The sequence below is a fragment of the Pipistrellus kuhlii genome, unplaced genomic scaffold (assembly GCF_014108245.1).
Source record: "Pipistrellus kuhlii isolate mPipKuh1 unplaced genomic scaffold, mPipKuh1.p scaffold_m20_p_31, whole genome shotgun sequence".
Classification (NCBI taxonomy): domain Eukaryota; kingdom Metazoa; phylum Chordata; class Mammalia; order Chiroptera; family Vespertilionidae; genus Pipistrellus; species Pipistrellus kuhlii.
The window spans coordinates 6,399,838-6,419,167 of NW_023425531.1; the positions used below are offsets into that span (position 1 = coordinate 6,399,838).

Sequence of the window (19,330 nt, forward strand, 5' to 3'; positions counted from 1 at the left end):
AGCAGGTGGGGGCTGGCCTCGGGGGAGGGAGAGCAGACCCCTCAACCCCACCCTGGCCAAGAGTGCCCACCTGGCTGGTCAGGGCAGGGCCTCCCTGGGGTCTCCATGTGGTGGATGGAGAGCAGAGACCACACCCAGGCCAGAGAGGCAGCCGAGACGGGACCCCTGGCAATCACAGTACCTTCCAAAGGCTCCGTATGTGTTGACGATTCTGAGGGGGTTGAAGGAGGTGTTCATGACCTGCTTGGGGCTCAGCAAGTTAATGACCACAGGGATGCTGAGCCAGGCGAGCAGGACACCCAGGGCCAGGTTGGCTGCCTGCCGCACCATGCAGCCTGGGCGCAGAGAGAGGGGGGCAGTAGGTAAGCTTCCGCCCCCTGGGCCGGGGCCCCAACCACGGGGAGGAAATGAGGCTGTCCCATGCCCCGTCAGTGGGCCCTCCAGACCCTGGCCTCTGCCTGGCCCCTCTGAGCTCACGGCTGAGGGTGGTGCCGCTGGCCCCGACTGGGAGTCTGCCCACAGCTCCCATCTCCCCCAGCCAAGGACACTTTCTGAGGCTGATGTGGAAACTGAGTCATGACAACTGCCCTTATGGGGTGGGCCTGGCTATCGCTCAGTAAGAATGGGCCAGCACTTCTGGGGACCAGCTATCCTGGGTCAGGAGTAAAAGTCTCTGTCCATGTCCCCAGGTGTCCACCCACCGTATGTCGGCGTAGGCCGGGCCTCCCGGGCTTCCTCCTCCTGCATCTTTAGGACTTGGTCCTTGAGGCTGCCAGGCCCGGAGGAAAATAAGAACCCCACGGTGGCGTCATCGAAGCAGGCGATGCTGGGCACGATGGTCAGCCAGTTCAGGAAGCTCAGGTTCCCGCTGACAATGAGGACCACCTGAGGGACGGAGCAGTGTGAGCGAGACCGAGGACAGCTGCCTGCCCCAAACTCGGGGCTTGGTGTGCTTGTGCTGGTGGCAGCCTACATGTCCCCTCCAGCTGCCTGTGCTCCACCTACTCCACCAGGACCCAGCCACTCACAAGAGTCCCGGCAACCCAGAGGTGTGGGGTGGAGGAATTCCGGTTTCTTCCCGGAAGCACACGCGGGTGCCTGTGCTATTTCCCAGGAGACCAACATGGCAGGCGACCATGGTCCTGGCCCTGCTCCCCCCCAACAGGTTGCACACCTGGCCTCCCTAGACCTCTGGCCCAAGGATGACCATGCCCCAAATGACCCTGAAGGCAGACTCTTCCCAGCGCCCTCTGTAGGAGTGAGGGCCCAGTCTGCTGACACCTCTATGCTGCCTCTGAAACTATTTGAGGCCATAGCCAAGGCTGCCCAGATTTCTGACCTCCAGAACTGCACAGTCACACGTGTACTGTTTGATGCTGTGGTCTGTGTTTGGTGCAGTTGTTACGGTGATTATTAATCAACTAGAGGCCTGGTGCATGAAATTCATGCACGGGAATGTGTGTATGTCCCTCAGCCCAGCCTGCACCCTCTCCAATCTGGGACCCCTTGAGAGATGTCCAACTGCCTGTTTAGGCCTGATCTCACCTGTCTGCCTTCTGATTGCCCCTAACTGCTTCTGCCTGCCAGCCTGATCATCCCCTAACCATGCTCCTGACAGCCTGATAGATGCCTAACTGCTCCCCTGCCAGCCTGATTGCCCCTAACTGCCCTCCCCTGCCAGCCTGGTCACCCTTAACTGCCCTCCCCTGCCAGCCTAGTTGCCCCCAACCGTTCTCCCCTGTAGGCCTGTTTCCCCCGCAACTGCCCTTTCCTGCAGGCCTGATTGCCCTCAACTGACCTCCCTTGCAGGCCTTGTCCCTCCCAACTGTCCTCCCCTGATGGGCATCTTGTGGCAGCCATCTTGTGCCCACATGGGGGCAGCCATATTGTGTGTGGGAATGACAATCCATTTGCATATTATTCTTTTATTAGATAGGATAGAGGCCTAGTGCATGGGTGGGGGCTGGCTGGTTTGCCCTGAAGGGTGTCCATGATCAGGGTGGGGGTTCCCTTGGGGATTGGGGTGGCCTGGGAAAGGGGCCTGTGGTGGTTTGCAGGCCAGCCACGACCACCAGGAACCAAAGCGGAGGCCCAGGTGTCTGGGATTTATTTATCTTATAATTGAAACTTTGTAGCCTTGAGTGGAGGCCAGGGTGGGGGAAACTTGACTTCCTCCATCACCGGGGGCAACCCAAGCCTCCAGCTGGCTCCAGCTCTGTGGCTGTGGCCATCTTTGTTGGGATTTATTTATCTTCTATAATTGAAACTTCTATAATTGAGTGGAGGCCAGGGCAGGCCACAGTGGGGGAAGGTTGGCTCTCTTCATCGCCGGGGGCAATCCAAGCCTCCTGCTTGCTCAAGCTCCGTGGCTGTTTGGCCAGGTTACTTTGCATACTAGCTCCTGATTGGCTGGTGGGCATTGCTAGTGAGTGTAGCAGAGGTACGGTCAATTTGCATGTTTCTCTTTTATTAGATAGGATATAGGCCCAGGGTAGGGTCCTACAGCCTGGGCTCCTTTCCAGGGAGGGGCTCTGATGTCAGGACTGTGCCTGGGTCTTGTGAGAGGTAGGTGGGGTTCACTGCTCTCTCTATCAGGGATGGGGGAGATGGGGATGCACGTGCCTGGGCACCCTGGGATGGGTATAACAGGTTCTTAGGGGGCTGTGTGTTGAGCTACCTTTGGACACGGCTTAGATGAAGCCCAACTTCCTGTACTTTCTCAGTGGCCACAGGAACAGGGCCAAGGCTGGGTTGTCTGCTGGGCAGCCGTCTGAGAGGCTGGTCACTGCTCCTCCTCAGAGGCCTCGAGCTGCCCAGGTGCTTCTGATGCCAGGCCCATGGTGACCCTGGATGATGCTCGGTGAGAAACTGGCATGTCCCCTAAATCCCACTGAAATGGTGACCAGGGAGGAGAGGCTGCTCTGTGTCCCAGATCCGCTGGGTTCATCTCTGGCATGGCACCAACTCAGTGATCCAGAGGCTTTCCGATCAGAACCACCCCCAATCGCCTGAGGCTTCTGTCCACGAACTAAGGCCATGAATGGATGAGGTACTGACAGCAAGGGGATTTCCCACGCCCAGCTGTCGCAGGGCCACATCCTGGAGCCGCCTGCCAGCCAGAACTCCCGGAAGTTCCTTCTCAAGGGCACTCCTGAAGAGAGCACCTTTGTGTGCCCTGTTGCTGGGTGGTTGGTAGCACAGAGTGTGAATGGTCTTCCCTTGAGGGGAGGCCTCAGGGCATCCCACACCCCTCAGAGGACATCTGCGGGTGTCTTCCTGTCCAAGTCTACACGAATATTTACGCAGAGGTGTTGACAAGTTTGGGGTCATGTGGCAGTCTGACGCCGAGTCCTGCCCTGGGCCTGTGACAGAAGCTGGCTGATCTTACCTGCTGTTTCCTGTTGGCAGCGACCTTGAGAGTCTCTGTCTGTGCTCGCTGGACTTCACATGTTCTCTGTGAAGTGCTTGTTCAAGTTTCTCCCCATTTAAAACATAAACAGCTGGCCGATGCCTTGGGTTGTGGAAGCCCTCTGTCCCATATGCCTATGCTGTGATGTTTCTGCCAGCTGGTGTGGCCTGCCCTTTTATTTTGGTTATGGTATCTTTGGAAGAGGTTGAAGTTTTACTTTTTTGTGAAGTCCAAGTTATCAATTTTTAAAAAAGTTTACAATTAGTGCTTTTGTGTCCCATCTAAGAAATCTTTTCCCCAAGGTTATAAAGGTCTTCTAAAAGGTTTGCAAGTAGAGCTCTGACCTATAAAAAAACCACCTCACCCGAGGATATGTTTGATTTGAGAGAGAGGAAGGGAGAGAGAACATAGCCTGGTTGTCTCCGCACAGGCCCCGGCCAGGACTTGCACACACAACCTTTCAGTGCATGAGAACATGCCAACCAGTGGAGCCACCCGGCCAGGCTGGAACTCCGATCCATTTGTTAGTTTTCCACGTGTGGTGTGAGGTGAAGTTCAGAACTCTCCTCTCCTTGTGGAAACTCAGTGTGATTCAACCCTACCAGCTCCCTTGCAGGCCCAGGAACCAGCCCAGGAGGAGGGAGAGGATGAGGGCGAGCGGCGGCCATGCCTACAGCGCGAGTCCCAAGTCCTAGGAAGAGCAGGAAGGTGGCCACACCTTCCAGGAGATGCAGGGAGTGGGAGCAACCAGGACGGATCAGGAGTCCAGGGTGACTGGGCAAAGGAGGGGGCAGAGCCAGGGGTGCTGGGAGGTGAGGGGGTGGACCGTCCGCGGTGGACACACAATGCCTGCAGGGAGATGAGCTGCCCCGGCCTCAGAAAAGAGGAAACAAGAGCCTGGAGCTGGAGGAGCCGCCCCCGTAGGCCAGCAACACACACGAAACAAAGGAGACAGAAGCGGCACCGAACGAGGACGGGCGTGGGTCACGTGAGGGAAGTGGCCAGAAGGACACACTTCAGAAGGGGCTTTGAGAAAAAGAAGGGGCTTTGAGAAAAAGAAGAAACAAGAACAAATAAACGGAATTTCATGAAGTTCAACGTGTAAATATCCTCATACCTACACAAGCGAACACATTTTGAAAGAAACAAGACGGTAACAGTCACTAAGCAGACAGACACCGCCTCCCACCAGGTGACGTGACAGGTGTGTGTGAATCCCGGAGAGCAGCCAGCGGGTCTGTGCTGTTACTGCGGAAACGCGGAGAGGGAGCAGCACAGAAAGAGGGGAGGTGACGGGCGCGGGGGTGACGGCTGCCCACCTGCCCCAAGGGCACTCCTCCTCGGAGGGCAGCAGGGACTGTCATCTCTGTGTGGCCCAGCCCCAGTCGCCCTTCTCCATGGCCGATGCCCCGCCCCTCACTTCCTGCATGGTGCTGAAAGCTGGTCTTGATCCCAGCAGTCTGGAGGAACACGAGGTCACAGACGATGGCCTAATGAGGGGCTGCGGAGGAGCCAGGCTTTCGATGGGTCTTGTCAGTTTTATGGATCACGATGGAGTTTTATGATGTGTGACACGAGACTGGATTCACAGCTCTCCCTGCATTAATCTGGAAAACTAGTTTTCCTGGCTCTGGGCCCCCAACATTATTTCTTATTCTTCGCTGCCCATATTAACAAGCCCCATGCCAAAACACGGCCGCCCCTGTACCTGCCCGGGGCCGGCGAGCTTCTTCCTGTGTCTGTGGAGTGCCACAGGCTCCCGACAGCTTGGGCATTGGGCGCCTGTACGGTGGCTATTGCAGGAACCGTGCAGGTGGCAGGTGGGGTCAGAGCCCGTACCCCAGCCCCCTCTTCCACCCCGGGACAAGGTGTGGGGCTGGGACCGAGCCCTTCGGCCACTCCAGCGCCAGCCTCTTTCACATCCCCTTGTGGTTGGTCTCTAAGCCAACCTCGCCCAGGAGGGGAGAGCACACCTCTCACTGTCCCTCCTCCTATGAGTCCGACCTCAGTTTTTATCCCCACAGACCTCTCCCAGCTGTGCTGGCGACTTGCAGGGACGATGTCACAGACGTTCCCCTCTCTGGCATTTTGGCTGCTCAGGAGCTGGTTGCCCTGCACTTTCTGGTAAATGCCTCACGCTGTCGGGCGTGGCTCAGTGGCTCAGTGGACAGCGTGGCTGCAGCACTGGAGTCCTGTCTCTGGCTCAGCCATGTGGCTAAGGCCACTGTGCCTTAGGACAGGACAGGACAGCCGCCACCCTGAGGGGCTGCTGTCTGGGGCGCGTGCTGAGAAAGCAGTGACGGTCCTTCCCTGCTCAGCTCACAGCTTAGATGGCTGCCAAAGCCAAGGAGCCCAGAGCATGGCTTCCCTTCCACTAGAAATGCTCCACAGCTGCCCTCAGCCTCAGCGAAGGTGCTGCAGGAGGGAGATGGAGGGCGGACAACCAGCTCCTGCCCCTGGTGCCCACAGGCCTCAGGAGGCCTGGTTCCAGAAGCTCTCCTCTGGTCCGGCCGGGACACTGTCCTCCTGTGCTGGGAGGGCGACGGGGTACAGGCCTGGGGGGAACCACCTCACACCCGCCCTCGGAGCAGGCCCTGCAGGAAACTGAGGGATTCGGCAGCTGCCTGTCCTCACACTCTCCACCAGGTCAGGGGTCCTCAAACTTTTTAAAGTGGGGGCCAGATCACGGTCCCTCAGAGAGCTGGAGGGCCGGACTATATGAACTACTAATTCCTACTGTAACACCTCGGCTGCGCTCACTGCCCAAAAAACCTGGCGGGCCGGATCAGACTCCTCTGCGGGCCGCATGTGGCCCGCGGGCCGTAGTTTGAAGACACCTGTTCCACCTGATAGCCCTCTTGTCCTGTGGTGCCCTGTCCTCTGCGGCAGCTGCCCTCTGGGCGAAGTGCCACACCCACCTCTACCCTGAGGGCTCGTCTGGGCCACCGGCAGACAGGGCCACCGGCAGACAGGGCCACCATGACCTGCAAGACTTAGCAGGGCGGCCCAAACCGGTTTGGCTCAGTGGTAGAGCGTCGGTCTGCGGACTGAAAGGTCCTGGGTTTGATTCTGGTCAAGGGCATGTACCTTGGTTGCGGGCACATCCTCAGTAGGGGGTGTGCAAGAGGCAGCTGGTCAATGTTTCTCTCTCATCGATGTTTCTAGTTCTCTATCTCTCTCCCTTCCTCTCTGTAAAAAATCAATAAAATATATTAAAAAAAAAAAAGACTTAGGGCGGGCTGGTGGCTGACTGGGTGCTGACCTGCCCAGGGAGCCCACTGTGATGGGCCTGCTGGCCTGGCCCCCCAGCACATGCACTGAGGCCCAGTCACGGCTCCTCGGAGACCCAGAAGGCCTGGTGCAGGGAGAGGCGTGCGGAGAAACACAGGCCAAAACCCCGCTAATATGGAAGACCCCACTCAGTAAGGCGTTATTCAGCCACACCCGCTGTAACAGGGGGCACAGCGTAGGAACTGCAACACGTGCACAGCAGATGGGACTGCTGAGGCCTGAGCCAGTGGTGGGAAAGCTGACTGGAGAAACGCGGCCTGAACGTGTGCAGAAACGGAAGAACCGATGAGGGAAACGAGACAGGTCCAGCCAGGTCGCTGGCTTTGTGACCAGCTTTCCAGGAGAAGAGTGATGTGAAGAGACAGAACCGAGACTCCCGACGCAGGAGCAGCCGGGCCTCGGCTACAGGACGGATCACAGGAGTGAGGCGCAGCCCTCACAGTCGGGCAGTTTCTCATTTTCATGGATGAATCGGAGTGAAAACAAAACAAACATTTAGACTGAAACTATAAAAAAGGAATAAAAAAGCAAAGAGGGAAACCATGGGAAAGGTAGTCCAAGTAGGGCCGAGCCTCTCGTCTGAAAATGGAGACCCAGGCCCTGAGCAGTGCTGGCGCGCTCTGGGCGAAGGACGGCCTTCTGTTCTAGGTCTGCCACATGGGGCTCCTGTGAGGGCACAGAGAGGGCCACTCGTCCACCTCTTGTGAACCACATCGGCTGGGCATGGCGGGCGGGGCAGGCACATCTGTGCAGTCATGGGGCTTCTTGGCAGCAACGGAATGTTTGGAAGGACAATCAGGACACAGCCTCTACGTCTGGCTCCCAGCTGAGGACCGAGCAACGTGGCTGTGCGGTCCCCCCGCCTCCCCGTCCCCCCGTCCCCTCTCTAAACACCTGCTGCTGGGGACAAGGACTGAGACAACTGCACCAGCGCCCTCTCCCGCTCCCCATCCTGCCTGCTTCCCTGAAGCCACTTGGGTCCCGCTCCCAGGCGTGCGGAGCAGAGCTGGTCAGAAAAGGACCCGGGTGCCCCCAAACCACACAGAGGCGCGGCAGCCGCGCGCACCACCTCCACCCTCCTTCACCCCCAGAAGCAGGGCCCGGGTCCGCGCCATCCTAGTCTGCCTCCTGGCTCTGATCCGCATTCCGGGGATGAGAGTGTTCAAGGTTAAAACTCCACCAGAGACTGCTCCAGGCCAGGAGGGAGGAAGTAGTACTGGAACCTCCACCGCCAACACAAACAACTGGATAGGGAACAAAACAGATGAAGCAACTGTTGTGTGACATGTGGCTTCGGCCCTACAGGACTCTCGACTCGAGAGAGAAGGGAAACAAACAGACCTAGGGCAGCCCCAGTGTGGAGGCGGTTAGCAGGCTCACACACGGGGGAGCCCGAGAAGGCAGAGCGCGAAGGTGGGTAGGTCGAGGGCTGGAGCTCGCCGCACAGCAGCAGCGCGCAGACAAGGAGCTGTAGGAACCAGTCTGAGTCCCCGTGTAGGAACAGCATGAGCCAACCACTGTGCTCACAGGCACACAGGGCCAGGCACGGCGCACCACCCGGAGGGCTGGCAGCTGCCCAGCGCACACAGGTGTGGAGGCTTGGAGCTCTGATGAGCCCGCGTGGAGAGAGCTCGGGGAAGCCAGCTATCGATGCAGCAGAGATCCCAGTGCCGTCCGACAAGCAGGCGGACCGAGCCTGCAGTGAGGGCTGTTTCAGACCCACTCGGAGGATCTGAAGATGAGTGTCAAGATGATGAAACTGACTTGCAGGTAAATCAACTGCCCGTCCGTCGGGAGAGCATTCAACGCCACAACACGATGGCCAGTATCCAGTCAACAGTTAACAGACAGGCAAGTTAGGAGCAGCGTGGAAGCCACAGCTAGAGAAAAGGACAGGTTCATGAAACAGAATCAGAAACAGGAGATGATGTGGAGCGAGGAGATGAGAATGCTAAAACAGCTACTGTCAACAATGAAAGGATTTAAAAGAAAACATGATCATGACAAAGAAATAGGAAAATGATGAAGAAGAAACAAGAAGTAACTCAAGATTTCTGTTTTCTTTTTGAGAGACACACAGAGAAGAGAGCCTGAAACATTGCTATAAGAGAGAAATGTGGATCGGTTGCCTCTGGTACACGCCTGACTGGGATGAAACCTGTAACCTTTCTGGTGTACAGGACGGAGCCACCCGGCTGGAGCTACTCCGAGATTTTTAAAGGTAACATACGAAATGGAGAGGCTTCAGACTAAACTGACACAAAGAAAAGTTAGTGCTGAGTGAGAACGCTCTCAACTCAAGCACAGAGTGCACAGAGCTGAGCGGCCCTCAGGGACCTGGGGGACACGCACTCTGTTCTGAACATGTGTGGTTCATGTCCCAGAAAGGGGAGGCCAGCAGGAACAATGATGAAGAAATCATGTCCAAACAGCCTCCTAATTTGATGAAAACTATAAATGCAGAGATCAGAGAAGCCTAAGAAATCATAAACAGGACAAACACAAAGAAATTCGCACCATGGCACAGCAAGTCAAACTGCTGAAAACTGTGAAAAAGAGAAAGATCTGAAGCAGCCAGAGAGGAAGTTGCATGACAAACCAGGACAGGGGACAAGTATTTGGGCAAAAATAACAGACGGGTCTTCATTGAAAGACACCATCACCAGGCTGCAGCATCACAGCTAGAAAAAACCCTGAGAAGACGGTGGTGGAAGTAAAGACAACCATCAGCAGCCTCCATGAAGACACGATAAAAAACAAATGGAGCCGAAACAGGTTTGGATTGAAGGGTCCCAGGTTCGATTCGGTCAAGGGCATGTACCCTGGTTGCTGGCACATCCCCAGTAGAGGATGTGCAGGAGGCAGCAGAGTCAGTATTTCTAACTATCTGTTACTCTCTCTTCCACTCTGTGAAAAATTAATAAAATATATTTAAAACAAAAAACAAAAACAAAAAAACCCCCAAAAAACAAATGGAACATTCTTCCAGCAGAAGGAACATGATTTCTGTGAAGACTGGGTCTGCACAGAAGAAAGCAGGGTGTTGAAATGGTGAACATGTGGATTAATACTAAATAAATATCTGGCCCTAGCTGGTTTGGCTCAGTGGATGGAGCGTCAGCCTGCAGACTGAAGGGTCCCAGGTTAGATTCCGGTGAAGGGCACATGCCCGGGTTGTAGGCTCAATCCCCAGTAGGGGGGTGCAGGAGGCAGCCGATCAATGATTCTCATCATTGATGTTTCTCTCTCTCTCCATTCCTCTCTGGAATCAATAAAGATATATTTAAGAAAAAACAACAACCAAAAACTATCTGAAAAAAATATTTAAAAATTTTCCTAAATATAAGTAAATAATTATTTAAAAAATTTGTGAATGATGGTTATAGCTATTGAAAACAATGATTGTAAAGCTTATAATGGCAAGTGAAAACAGCCATACAGAATGTTGTGTGAGCTGTGATCATAGTTGGGCACGTGCACTTCTGTGACAGGAATCTCTACCACAGCCTCGGCCCATGAAGCAGATGTCCTTAAGAACTGACACCTAGCCAGTGCGGCTCAGTGGTTGAGTGTCAGCCTATGAACCAGGAGTTCAGGGTTTGATTCTCTTCAATGCATATGCCTGGGTTGTAGGCCCCATTGTGGGAGGCAGGCAGCATGCAGGAGGCAGCTGATCAATGATTCTCTGTCATTATTGATGTTTCTCTCTCTCTCCCTCTCCCTTCCTCTCTGAAATCAATAGAAATATATTAAAAACAAAACAAACAAAAAAACTGTCTTGGACATTTTTAAAGCCCCAGGCAAGTGGCAACTGGACTCAGTGTGTCATGTGTCTCTTGCTGAGTGGCCCAGGCCCAGCACTGGTGACAGGCAGCCTTGGTTGCACCCAATCAAAACAGCAAAAAAATAAAATAAAAATAAATTAAAAAAAAATAGTTCAAGGGACCTCTGGGATTACATCAGACATACCAACATTTGCATCATAGAGGTACCAGATGGAGAAGAAGATAGAGCAAGGGATTGAAAACCTATTTGAAGAAATAGTGATGAAAAACTTCCCTAACCTGGTGAAGGAAACAGACATGCAAATCCAGGAAGCATAGAGACTTATGTATGATGGTTATGGTTGTTGAAAACAATGCTACTAAACAATGACTGGATTAACAATGAGGTTATGAAAGAAACCATAGAGAGTCCCAAATAAGATGAACCCAAAGAGGCCTACACCAAGACACATTATAATAAAAGCTAGAGGCCAGGTGCATGAAATTTGTGCACTCAAGGGGGGCAGGAGTGAGGGTCCCTGAGCCTGGCCTGTGCCCTCTCGCAGTCTGGGAGCCCTCAAGGATGTCAGTCGGATATCCTTAGTGCTGCTGCAGAGGTGGGAGAGACTCCTGCCACCACCACTGCACTTGCCAGCCATGAGTCCAGCTTCTGGCTGAGCGGTGCTCCCAGGGGGAAGCTCCTGAGTTGCCTGTCCCCTCGTGGTCAGTGTGAGTCATAGCAACTCATCATTCCGCTGTTTGGCCTATTTGCATATTAGCCTTTTATTATATAGAATGGCAAAGGTTAAAGACAAAGAGAGAATCGTAAAAGCAGCAAGAGAAAAGCAGTTATATACACACAAGGAAGTTCTCATAGGACTGTCAGTTGATTTTCCAACAGACAGAGGGTGGCTGAATGGATAAGAAAACAAGATTCATACAAATGCCATCTACAAGAGATCCATTTCAGATTGAAAGACACACAGACTGAAAGTAAAGACAAGTACTTCTTATAAATGGAAATAACAACAAAAAAAGCTGAGATAGCAATAATTCTATCAGACAAAGGAGAATTTAAAACAAAGGGTATAATAAGAGACCAAGAATGATATTGCATAATGATAAAGGGACCAATCCAACAAGAGGCTATAACCCTTATAAACATTTATGTACCCAACATAGGGGCACCTAAATACATAAAGCAAATATTGATGAACATAAAGGGAGGGCTCAACGATAATACAGGGATAGAAGGGGACTTTAACATTCCATTGACATCAATGGATAGATCATACAGACTGAAAATCAGCAAGGAAACAGTGGCCTCAAATGACAAATTAGACCAGATGGATTTAATTGATATTTTAGAGCACTTCACCCAAAAGCAGCAGAATATACATTCTTTTCAAGCACACATGGAACTTTTTTCAGGACAGACCACATGTTAGGCCACAAAACAAGTTTCAATAAATTTAAAAAGACTGAAATCATATCAAGCATCTTCTTTGACCACAATGGTCTGAATCTAGAAATCAATGACAAGAAAACTGAAAACATACATGGAGGCTAAAACTCATGCTACTAAACAATGAATGGGTTAACAATGAGGTTAAGAAACAAAAAGATGGCTTGAGACAAATGAAAATAAAAACACAGCCTAACCAGTGTGGCTCAGTGGTTGAGCATCGACTGAGGAACCAAAAGGGCGCCTGTTCAATTCCTGGTCAGGGCACATGCCCGGGTTGTAGGCTTGATCCCCAGGAGGGGGTGTGTAGGAGGCAGCCCATCTATGATGTTCCTCTCTTATTGATGTTTCTATCTCTCTACCCCGCTCTCCTCATCTCTCTATAAAAACCAAATAAAAAACATATTAAAAAAAGAAAATGAAAACACAATGACTCCAAATCTATGGGACACAGTGAAAACAGAAAAATCACAGCATTACAAGAAACATTTCAAATAAACAATCTAACTTATATCTAAGGAAACTAGAAAAAGAATAAACAAAGCTTAAAGTGAGTAGAAGGAAGGAAATAATAAAGATCAGAGCAGAAATAAATGAAATAGAGCCTAAAAAAATATATAAAAGTTTAATGAAACCAATAGCTGGTTCTTTGAAAAGATAAACAGAATTGATAAACCTTTAACAAGACTAAAAATAAATAAATAAATAAATAAATAAATAAATAAATAAATAAATAAAGAGTATCCAAATATTAAATCAGAAATGAAAGAAGAGAAGAAACAACTGACACCTCAGAAATACAAAGGATCATAAGAAAATACTACAGACAATTATATGCCAACAAATTGAACAATCTGGAAGAAATCAATAAATCCCTAGAAACATACAATGTTCCAGAAGAAAGAGAAGATCTGCACAGACTAAGAACTACTAATGAAACTGAGTCAATAATTAAACTCCCAACAAAAGTCCTGGGCTGAATGGCTTCACTAGTGAATTTCATCAAATATTCAAAGAACTAACACCTATCCTTCTCAAACTATTCCAAAAATTCAAGAGGAGGAAAGGCTTCCAAGTTCATTTTATGGGGCTAGCATTACCATGATTTCAAAACCAGACAAAAACATTACAAAAAAAATAAAATAAAAAAAATAGAGGCAAATATCCCTGATTAACATAGCTGCAAAAATCTTCAACAAAATAAAAGCAAACTGAATTCAGCAATACATTAAAAAGATCATATACTGTGATCAAATGGGATTTATTCCTGGGGTTCAAAGTTGGTTCAATATCCACAAATCAATTAATGTGATACACCACAAACAAAATAAAGGGTAAAAATCATATGATCATATCAATAGATGTAGAAAAAGCATTTGACAAAATCTAGCATCCATTTATGATAAAAACTCTCAGCAAAGTGACAAAGAGGGATCATACCTCAACATAATAAAGGCCATATCTGATAAACCTACAGTTGACTTCATACTCAATGGGGAAGAACTGAACACATTTCCCTTAAGATCAGGAACGAGGCAGGAATATATCCACTTTCCCCACTCTTACTCAAGACTAGAGGCTGCAGTCTTGCTTCCCTCTGTGGGAGGTAACTGGGTGGGCAGATCAGGGAATTGTGCTGGCTGGGAAGTGGCTGGCTCCCACTCCCCTCATCACCCCTCTGCCATCACTGGTCGCTGCCACCCAGCCCCTGCCCCCATTGCTGTCCCCTCCCTCTCCCCGCTGGCACTCACCTTGGCTGACCTGATATCACGTGCTGGCTGGCACTGCCCCCTGCCAACTGGTGGTTCCCTGTTAGGTCAATTTGCATATTAGGGTTTTATTTTTATAGGATAGTACTGGAAGTCCTAGCCACAGCAATAAAACAAGAAGAAAAAATAAAAGGTATCCAAATTGGAAAGGAGGAAGTAAAACTGTCATTGTAATTTCCAAACTACCTAAAGTAATCTATAGATTCAATGCAATCCCTATTAAGATACCAATGTCATTTTTCACAGAACTAGAATAAATAATCCCAAAATTTATGTGGCGCCACAAAAGACCTTGAAGAGCCACAAAAATCTTGAGAAAGAAGAACAAAGTTGGAGGAATAATGTTACCTGATATCAAACTATACTATAAGGCTATAGTAATCAAACCATGTGGTACTGGCATAAAAAAACACACACATTGATCAATGGAATAGAATGGAGAGCCCAGAAATAAAGCCATGCTTACATAGTTAATCTGTGACAAAGGATGTAAGAATATACAAAGGGGTAAAGACAGTCTCTTCAATAAATGATGTTAGAAACTGGTCATACATGCAAAAAAATAAAACAAAACTAGACCCCTTTCTTATACCATATACAAGAATGAACAAAAAATGGATTAAAAAAATCTTAAGACAGGAAACTATAAAACTCCTAGAAGAAAACTTAGGCAGTAAACTCTTTGATTTTGCTCTTAGTAATTTTTTTTGGACATATCTCCTCAGATAAGGGAAATAAAACAAAAGAAATAAATGAGACTACATCAAACTAAAAAGTTTTGCAAAGCAAAGAAAACTATCAACAAAACGAAAACTCAATCCACCAAATGGGAGAAGGTATTGGCCAATGATACATCGATAAGAGGTTAATATCCAAAATTTATAAAGAATTCACATAACTTAACACCAAAAATCCAATTAAAAATGGGCAGAGGAACCAAACAGACATTTCTCCAAAGAGGACATACAGATGGACAATGGACAAATGAGAAGATGCTCATTATCACTAATCATCAGAGAAATGCATATTAAGACCACAATGAGATATCATCTCACACTTATCAGAAAGGCTATCATTAACAAATCAACACAAGTTTTGGTGAGGATTTGGAGAAAAGGAAACCCTTGTGCACTGTTGGTAGGACTACAAATTGGTGTGGCCACTATGGAAAACAATATGGAGGTTCCTTAATAAATTAAAAATAGAACCAACTTATGACCCAGCCATTCCAAGTCTAAGTATACAAAGAAATCTAAAACACTAATTTGAAAAGATATATGAATCCTCATGTTAATTGCAACATACTTTACAATAGTCAAGGTATGGAGGCAGCCTATGCACTCCATTAACAGATGACTGGATAAAGAAGACGTGGTACACATATACAATGGAATATTACTTGGTCATAGAAAAGAACAAACTCTTACCACTTACATCAGCATAGATAGACTTAGAGTACATTAAGCTAAGTGAAGTGAATCAACTGAAAAGACAAACACTGTATGGTTTCACTATATATGGAATTAAAAAAAACACACAAATGAAAAACACAAAAATACAGAAAATAAACTGATTGCCAGATGGGAGGAAGGACTGGGAGACTGGGTGAAAGGTGAAGGGATTAAGAAGTACAAATGGGTAGTTACAAACAGTCACGAGGATATGAACTGCAGCATAGGGAATACTGTCAATAATAAAAGTCCCAAGGGGACTCTTAGTGCCCCTGGGGTCGCTGTCCAGGGCCATACCCACTGGCATGGACAGTGGCCCCGAGATGCGATTGATGATGCTGCAGAGGCTCCAGGGGGCTTTTCCTGGCTTTGATTTGGAACCCTGTCGTCTGCTAGCTACAACCCAAGCCTCTCTGGGGGGCAGACAGCCCAGGCTATCCCTGATGCTCCAAATTCCACCCACCATGGTGAATAAGGGGGTTGGTGGTGGCCAACAGGGCAGACCTGACCAGGGCCCTCGGTGAGTGACAGACTCCCAGGGGAGAGGGCCCAGCTGCTCAGCACAGACAGGGATGGGACCCACGTGAATCTTTGAAAAAAAGAAATGAAAAAAATAACCAGTTACCCCACACAAGCACCAGCGAGAGGCCCATATCCCTGCGGCCCTGGTGCTCCAGCCTGGCCGTCTGATGCTGTGGTAGACACACGCCTGGGCCACTGGAACGAGGACACAGCACAGCCAGGCCAGGACACCTCCCAGCAGTGAAGCCGCCTTCCTGAGGTTCGGGGTGGCATTGCTGTCCATTTGGTACCACTATCTTGATGGACCACATGTGTCAAACACAAGGCCCGCAGGCCAAATCCGTCCCGCCAGGCCTTGCAATGTGGCCTGCACCGCACTGTCATCACTGCACTCCGCTGCGTTTCCATCACAATGACAGTTTATGACTGTTCAGTAAACCATTCGGCCCGCGATTTAGGCTGGATTTTAGATTTTGGCCCCTTCTCTGATTGAGTTCGACACCCCTATGATGGACCGTAGCTTTGAATCTGTGCCTGGTGACACCAGCTCTGCTGCAGACCTGGGTGGAGCCAGCCCCTGGGAGGGTCATTCTCTGTGCCTGGCCCACATGACCCTGCTCCAGAATGGTCTGGTACAACAGGACCCCAAGGCCTGACAGGTTTACCTGGGTGAGAACTCGGGAGTGCACTTCGAAAGGCACGGTCACATGGCCCTAAATGACCTCTGAGCAACGCCTGGCCCTCCTGGAGGTCCCGTCTTCGTGGGTCCGGGTGGGGTGGCCCCAGCACAAGCATATTTCCAAAGAACTCCCTCGGGTTATTCTAATGTGAGTGCAGCTGGGTGGCCCTGACCTAGAGAACTAGGGTTCAACAGCTTGGGGATGAAACCCTGTTTCTAATAAAGCAGCAGAAACCATGGGGACATCACTTGGCTGTGCTCAGAGCCCTTGACAGGCACACCCTGGCCGTGTGTCCCCCTCCAGCCCGCCCCCCTCTATCTGCCCCTCCGTCTGGACGGCCATGTTTTTAATAAGAAGAATGGAGCCTGGCGACCCGTGCTGGAGAGGGCTGTGGTCTTTCTTGGCTTTGCTGCAGCGTCTCCTCTGAGGGAGATGCATCCATCACAGGGTCCATCTGTGTTTACACGGGTCGGTGGAGCCCTAATTGCACCCTCAGTGCACCGTGCAGCCTGCAGGAGACCCGAATGGGGCAGTGGCCCAAGGCCTGTGCTGGGGCGGCCGGAGCTGGACCGTGGGCAGGAAGATGAGTGGTGAGCGCTGGAATCTCGGGCCCAGGAGACGCGGCAGCAGATGTTCTAGGATGACACAACACAACCCCGAGGAGGGAGGGATGGGCTTCTGGAACTCCCTGCTGTGTGCTCAGCTTGCACGGCCTTGCAGAGGAACATGCACACTCGCAGGAGACTTTCTGCAACCAGGAGTCCAGGGGCAGATATCCCATGACCCCAACCTGGGCAAGGAACTCGGGGCCGGTGGAGGCAGCTCTCGGTGCCCACAGCCATGGGGATGGCCCACTGCGAGACAGCTCCAGGACTCCAGGCGAAGTCAGAGATTAGAAAGAGCAGGACGTGGTGGGAGGAGAAGGAGAATCTGGTCTTGGATCCAAGAATTTGGTCTGCACTGACCAGGAGTGTTGCCTGGCGAATGCCCGTCCCGGGCTAGGTTGGGCCGTTTGCCCAGCCCTACGGTGGAAGCCGACGCCCCCTCCAGGGTCTCTCCCTCAGGCTTGTGGCTTGGCGTTAGAGCAGGGGGCTGAGCTAGGGTAGTGCACCTCTCTAGCAGACAATGGCCTTGCAGAATCCTCCGGAACAGCTGTGTAAACTCAGTGTGGGAGGAGGTGAGGTACTCATATCCTCAATCCTCTCCCAAGGGAATGGACGGAAACAAACAGAACCAGAAACGCCTCTTGGGGTCTCCGGCAGAGACCGGAGCTTGGCCTCCGTCAGGGTACCTCATAAGCCCATGCAGCACACCCAACACAGACCACTCCCCAAAGTGACCTACGTGCCCAAGGCCCATGCAGCAGCCCCATGGAGAGCTGAACGCCCGCCAGGAGCCTGCACCCTGGGGCCCCCAACCCGAGACCCCACCCTGCCTGCCAGGGCTGAACACCTTGCAGCTGCGCCAGCTGGCACTCGTCCTCTGCTCTGGACACCTCAGGCCTGACTCCTGAAGGCGCGACAGATCAGGGGCTCCCAGGACCGTCGGGGTGGAAGGCAAATATGTGGGCTCGTCTTCTGGAACAATGTCCAGAGCTGCGGGTTGGCAGCCAGGCCCTTCAAGGTCTAGCTCTGGCCCTCTTCTGCCCAGTGTTTCTGGGCCACTAGACCCACCACTGTGCACCTGGGCATCGGAACCCAGAACTGAGTCAAGACCTAGCCATTTGGCCCGAGGCTGCTGGCAATAATTTATACTGAGCCCTGGGCCACCGCCCATCCCCCTTCCCGCCTGGGTGTCAGGTGCCCTGGCTGGGCCAAGATTCAGACACGCAGCCAGGCCAGGTCCCGATAGCTGGTCCTTGCCCTGACTCAACGTGAGACTTGAGCCAAGTGCACTGTGAACAAGCAGGGCATTTCGAGGCCCCTGGTTCCGGGGTCAATGTAAGGATCTTCCCGGATCTGACTTACAGATGCACTAGTAACCAAACTTCGCTCAATTATTTTTGTAGGTAACAGGACAACTTGTTTTTCATTAGTGCTTGTCAAAGCCAGCTGCCGTTGACTGGAACAGAAAGCCAGTCAGTGTAGCCTGAGGGATGCCTGAAGGGTCCCTACAGGCCCAGTTGAGTTTACAGCCTCAGAGGGTCCCACTGTTTCAACACTTATAAAAGCAGCAAAAGCAGAGACTAATTAATGCCCTGCAGCCCCAGGAGTGGGTCTCGATCCCCTGGTAGCCATGAAGTCATAGCAGGCCTCATTCCTCCTGCGGCTGTGCCAGGCAGGGCCCTGAGCTGCCTCAGAGCCGGACCCATGTTCTCCATTGGGAGGGGAGGCGGGAGCCGCTGGCGGGCCATCCTCAGACAGTAGGGGAAGCCCAGCACGAGGTGGCACCTGTGCTGGTGGATGCTCAAGCCTCTGCCTGGAGCCTTGCCCACTGGCTTGAGAGCACAGGGCCATGGGGCCTCGTGGCGTACGGAGTGGGGACAGTGCAGAATGCCCTTGGATAGTTTAACCAGCTCTGGATAGTTTATAGCCTCAGAGGGTCCCACTGATTCAACATCCAGAAAACGGAATATTATTCAGCAGTGAAAAGAAATGAGCTCTCAAGGCACAACAAAGACAAGAGGAACCTCAAATGCATATTACTGCGTAAAAAAGCCAGCCTGAAACGCTACATCCTTGATAATTCTAACTACATGACACTCTGGAAAAGGTAAAACTATGCAGACAGTAAAGACATCAGTGGTTGACAGGGGTGGGGGCCGGAGGGGGGAGAATGAACCTCGAGAGCACAGAGGACTCCCAGGCAGTGACACTGCTCTCCGTCCCATACTGCAGTGATGGATACATGGGAACGTCTATCTGTCCAAACTCACAGAGAGTACAGCACCCGAGACACCCGGAGTGGAAACGGGACTTCAGTTAATAATGAAGCACCAATGTTGGCTCGCCAGTTATAACTAACCTATCACAAGATGTT

The 19,330-nt window shown here is 51.2% G+C and overlaps 1 protein-coding gene across 5 annotated transcripts in view; it reads right to left on the bottom strand.

The window, feature by feature from the left end:
- LMF1 (lipase maturation factor 1) overlaps positions 1–19,330 on the bottom strand; it is a 109,596-nt gene that overhangs the window by 5,573 nt on the left and 84,693 nt on the right. For all 5 annotated transcript variants that reach the window (XM_045570349.1, XM_045570350.1, XM_045570351.1 and 2 more), the window contains 2 exons: positions 702–885; positions 182–335 (listed from right to left, as the gene is read on the bottom strand). In XM_045570349.1, coding sequence (XP_045426305.1) covers positions 182–335; positions 702–885 — 338 coding nt within the window. The remainder of the gene's footprint in view (positions 1–181; positions 336–701; positions 886–19,330) is intronic.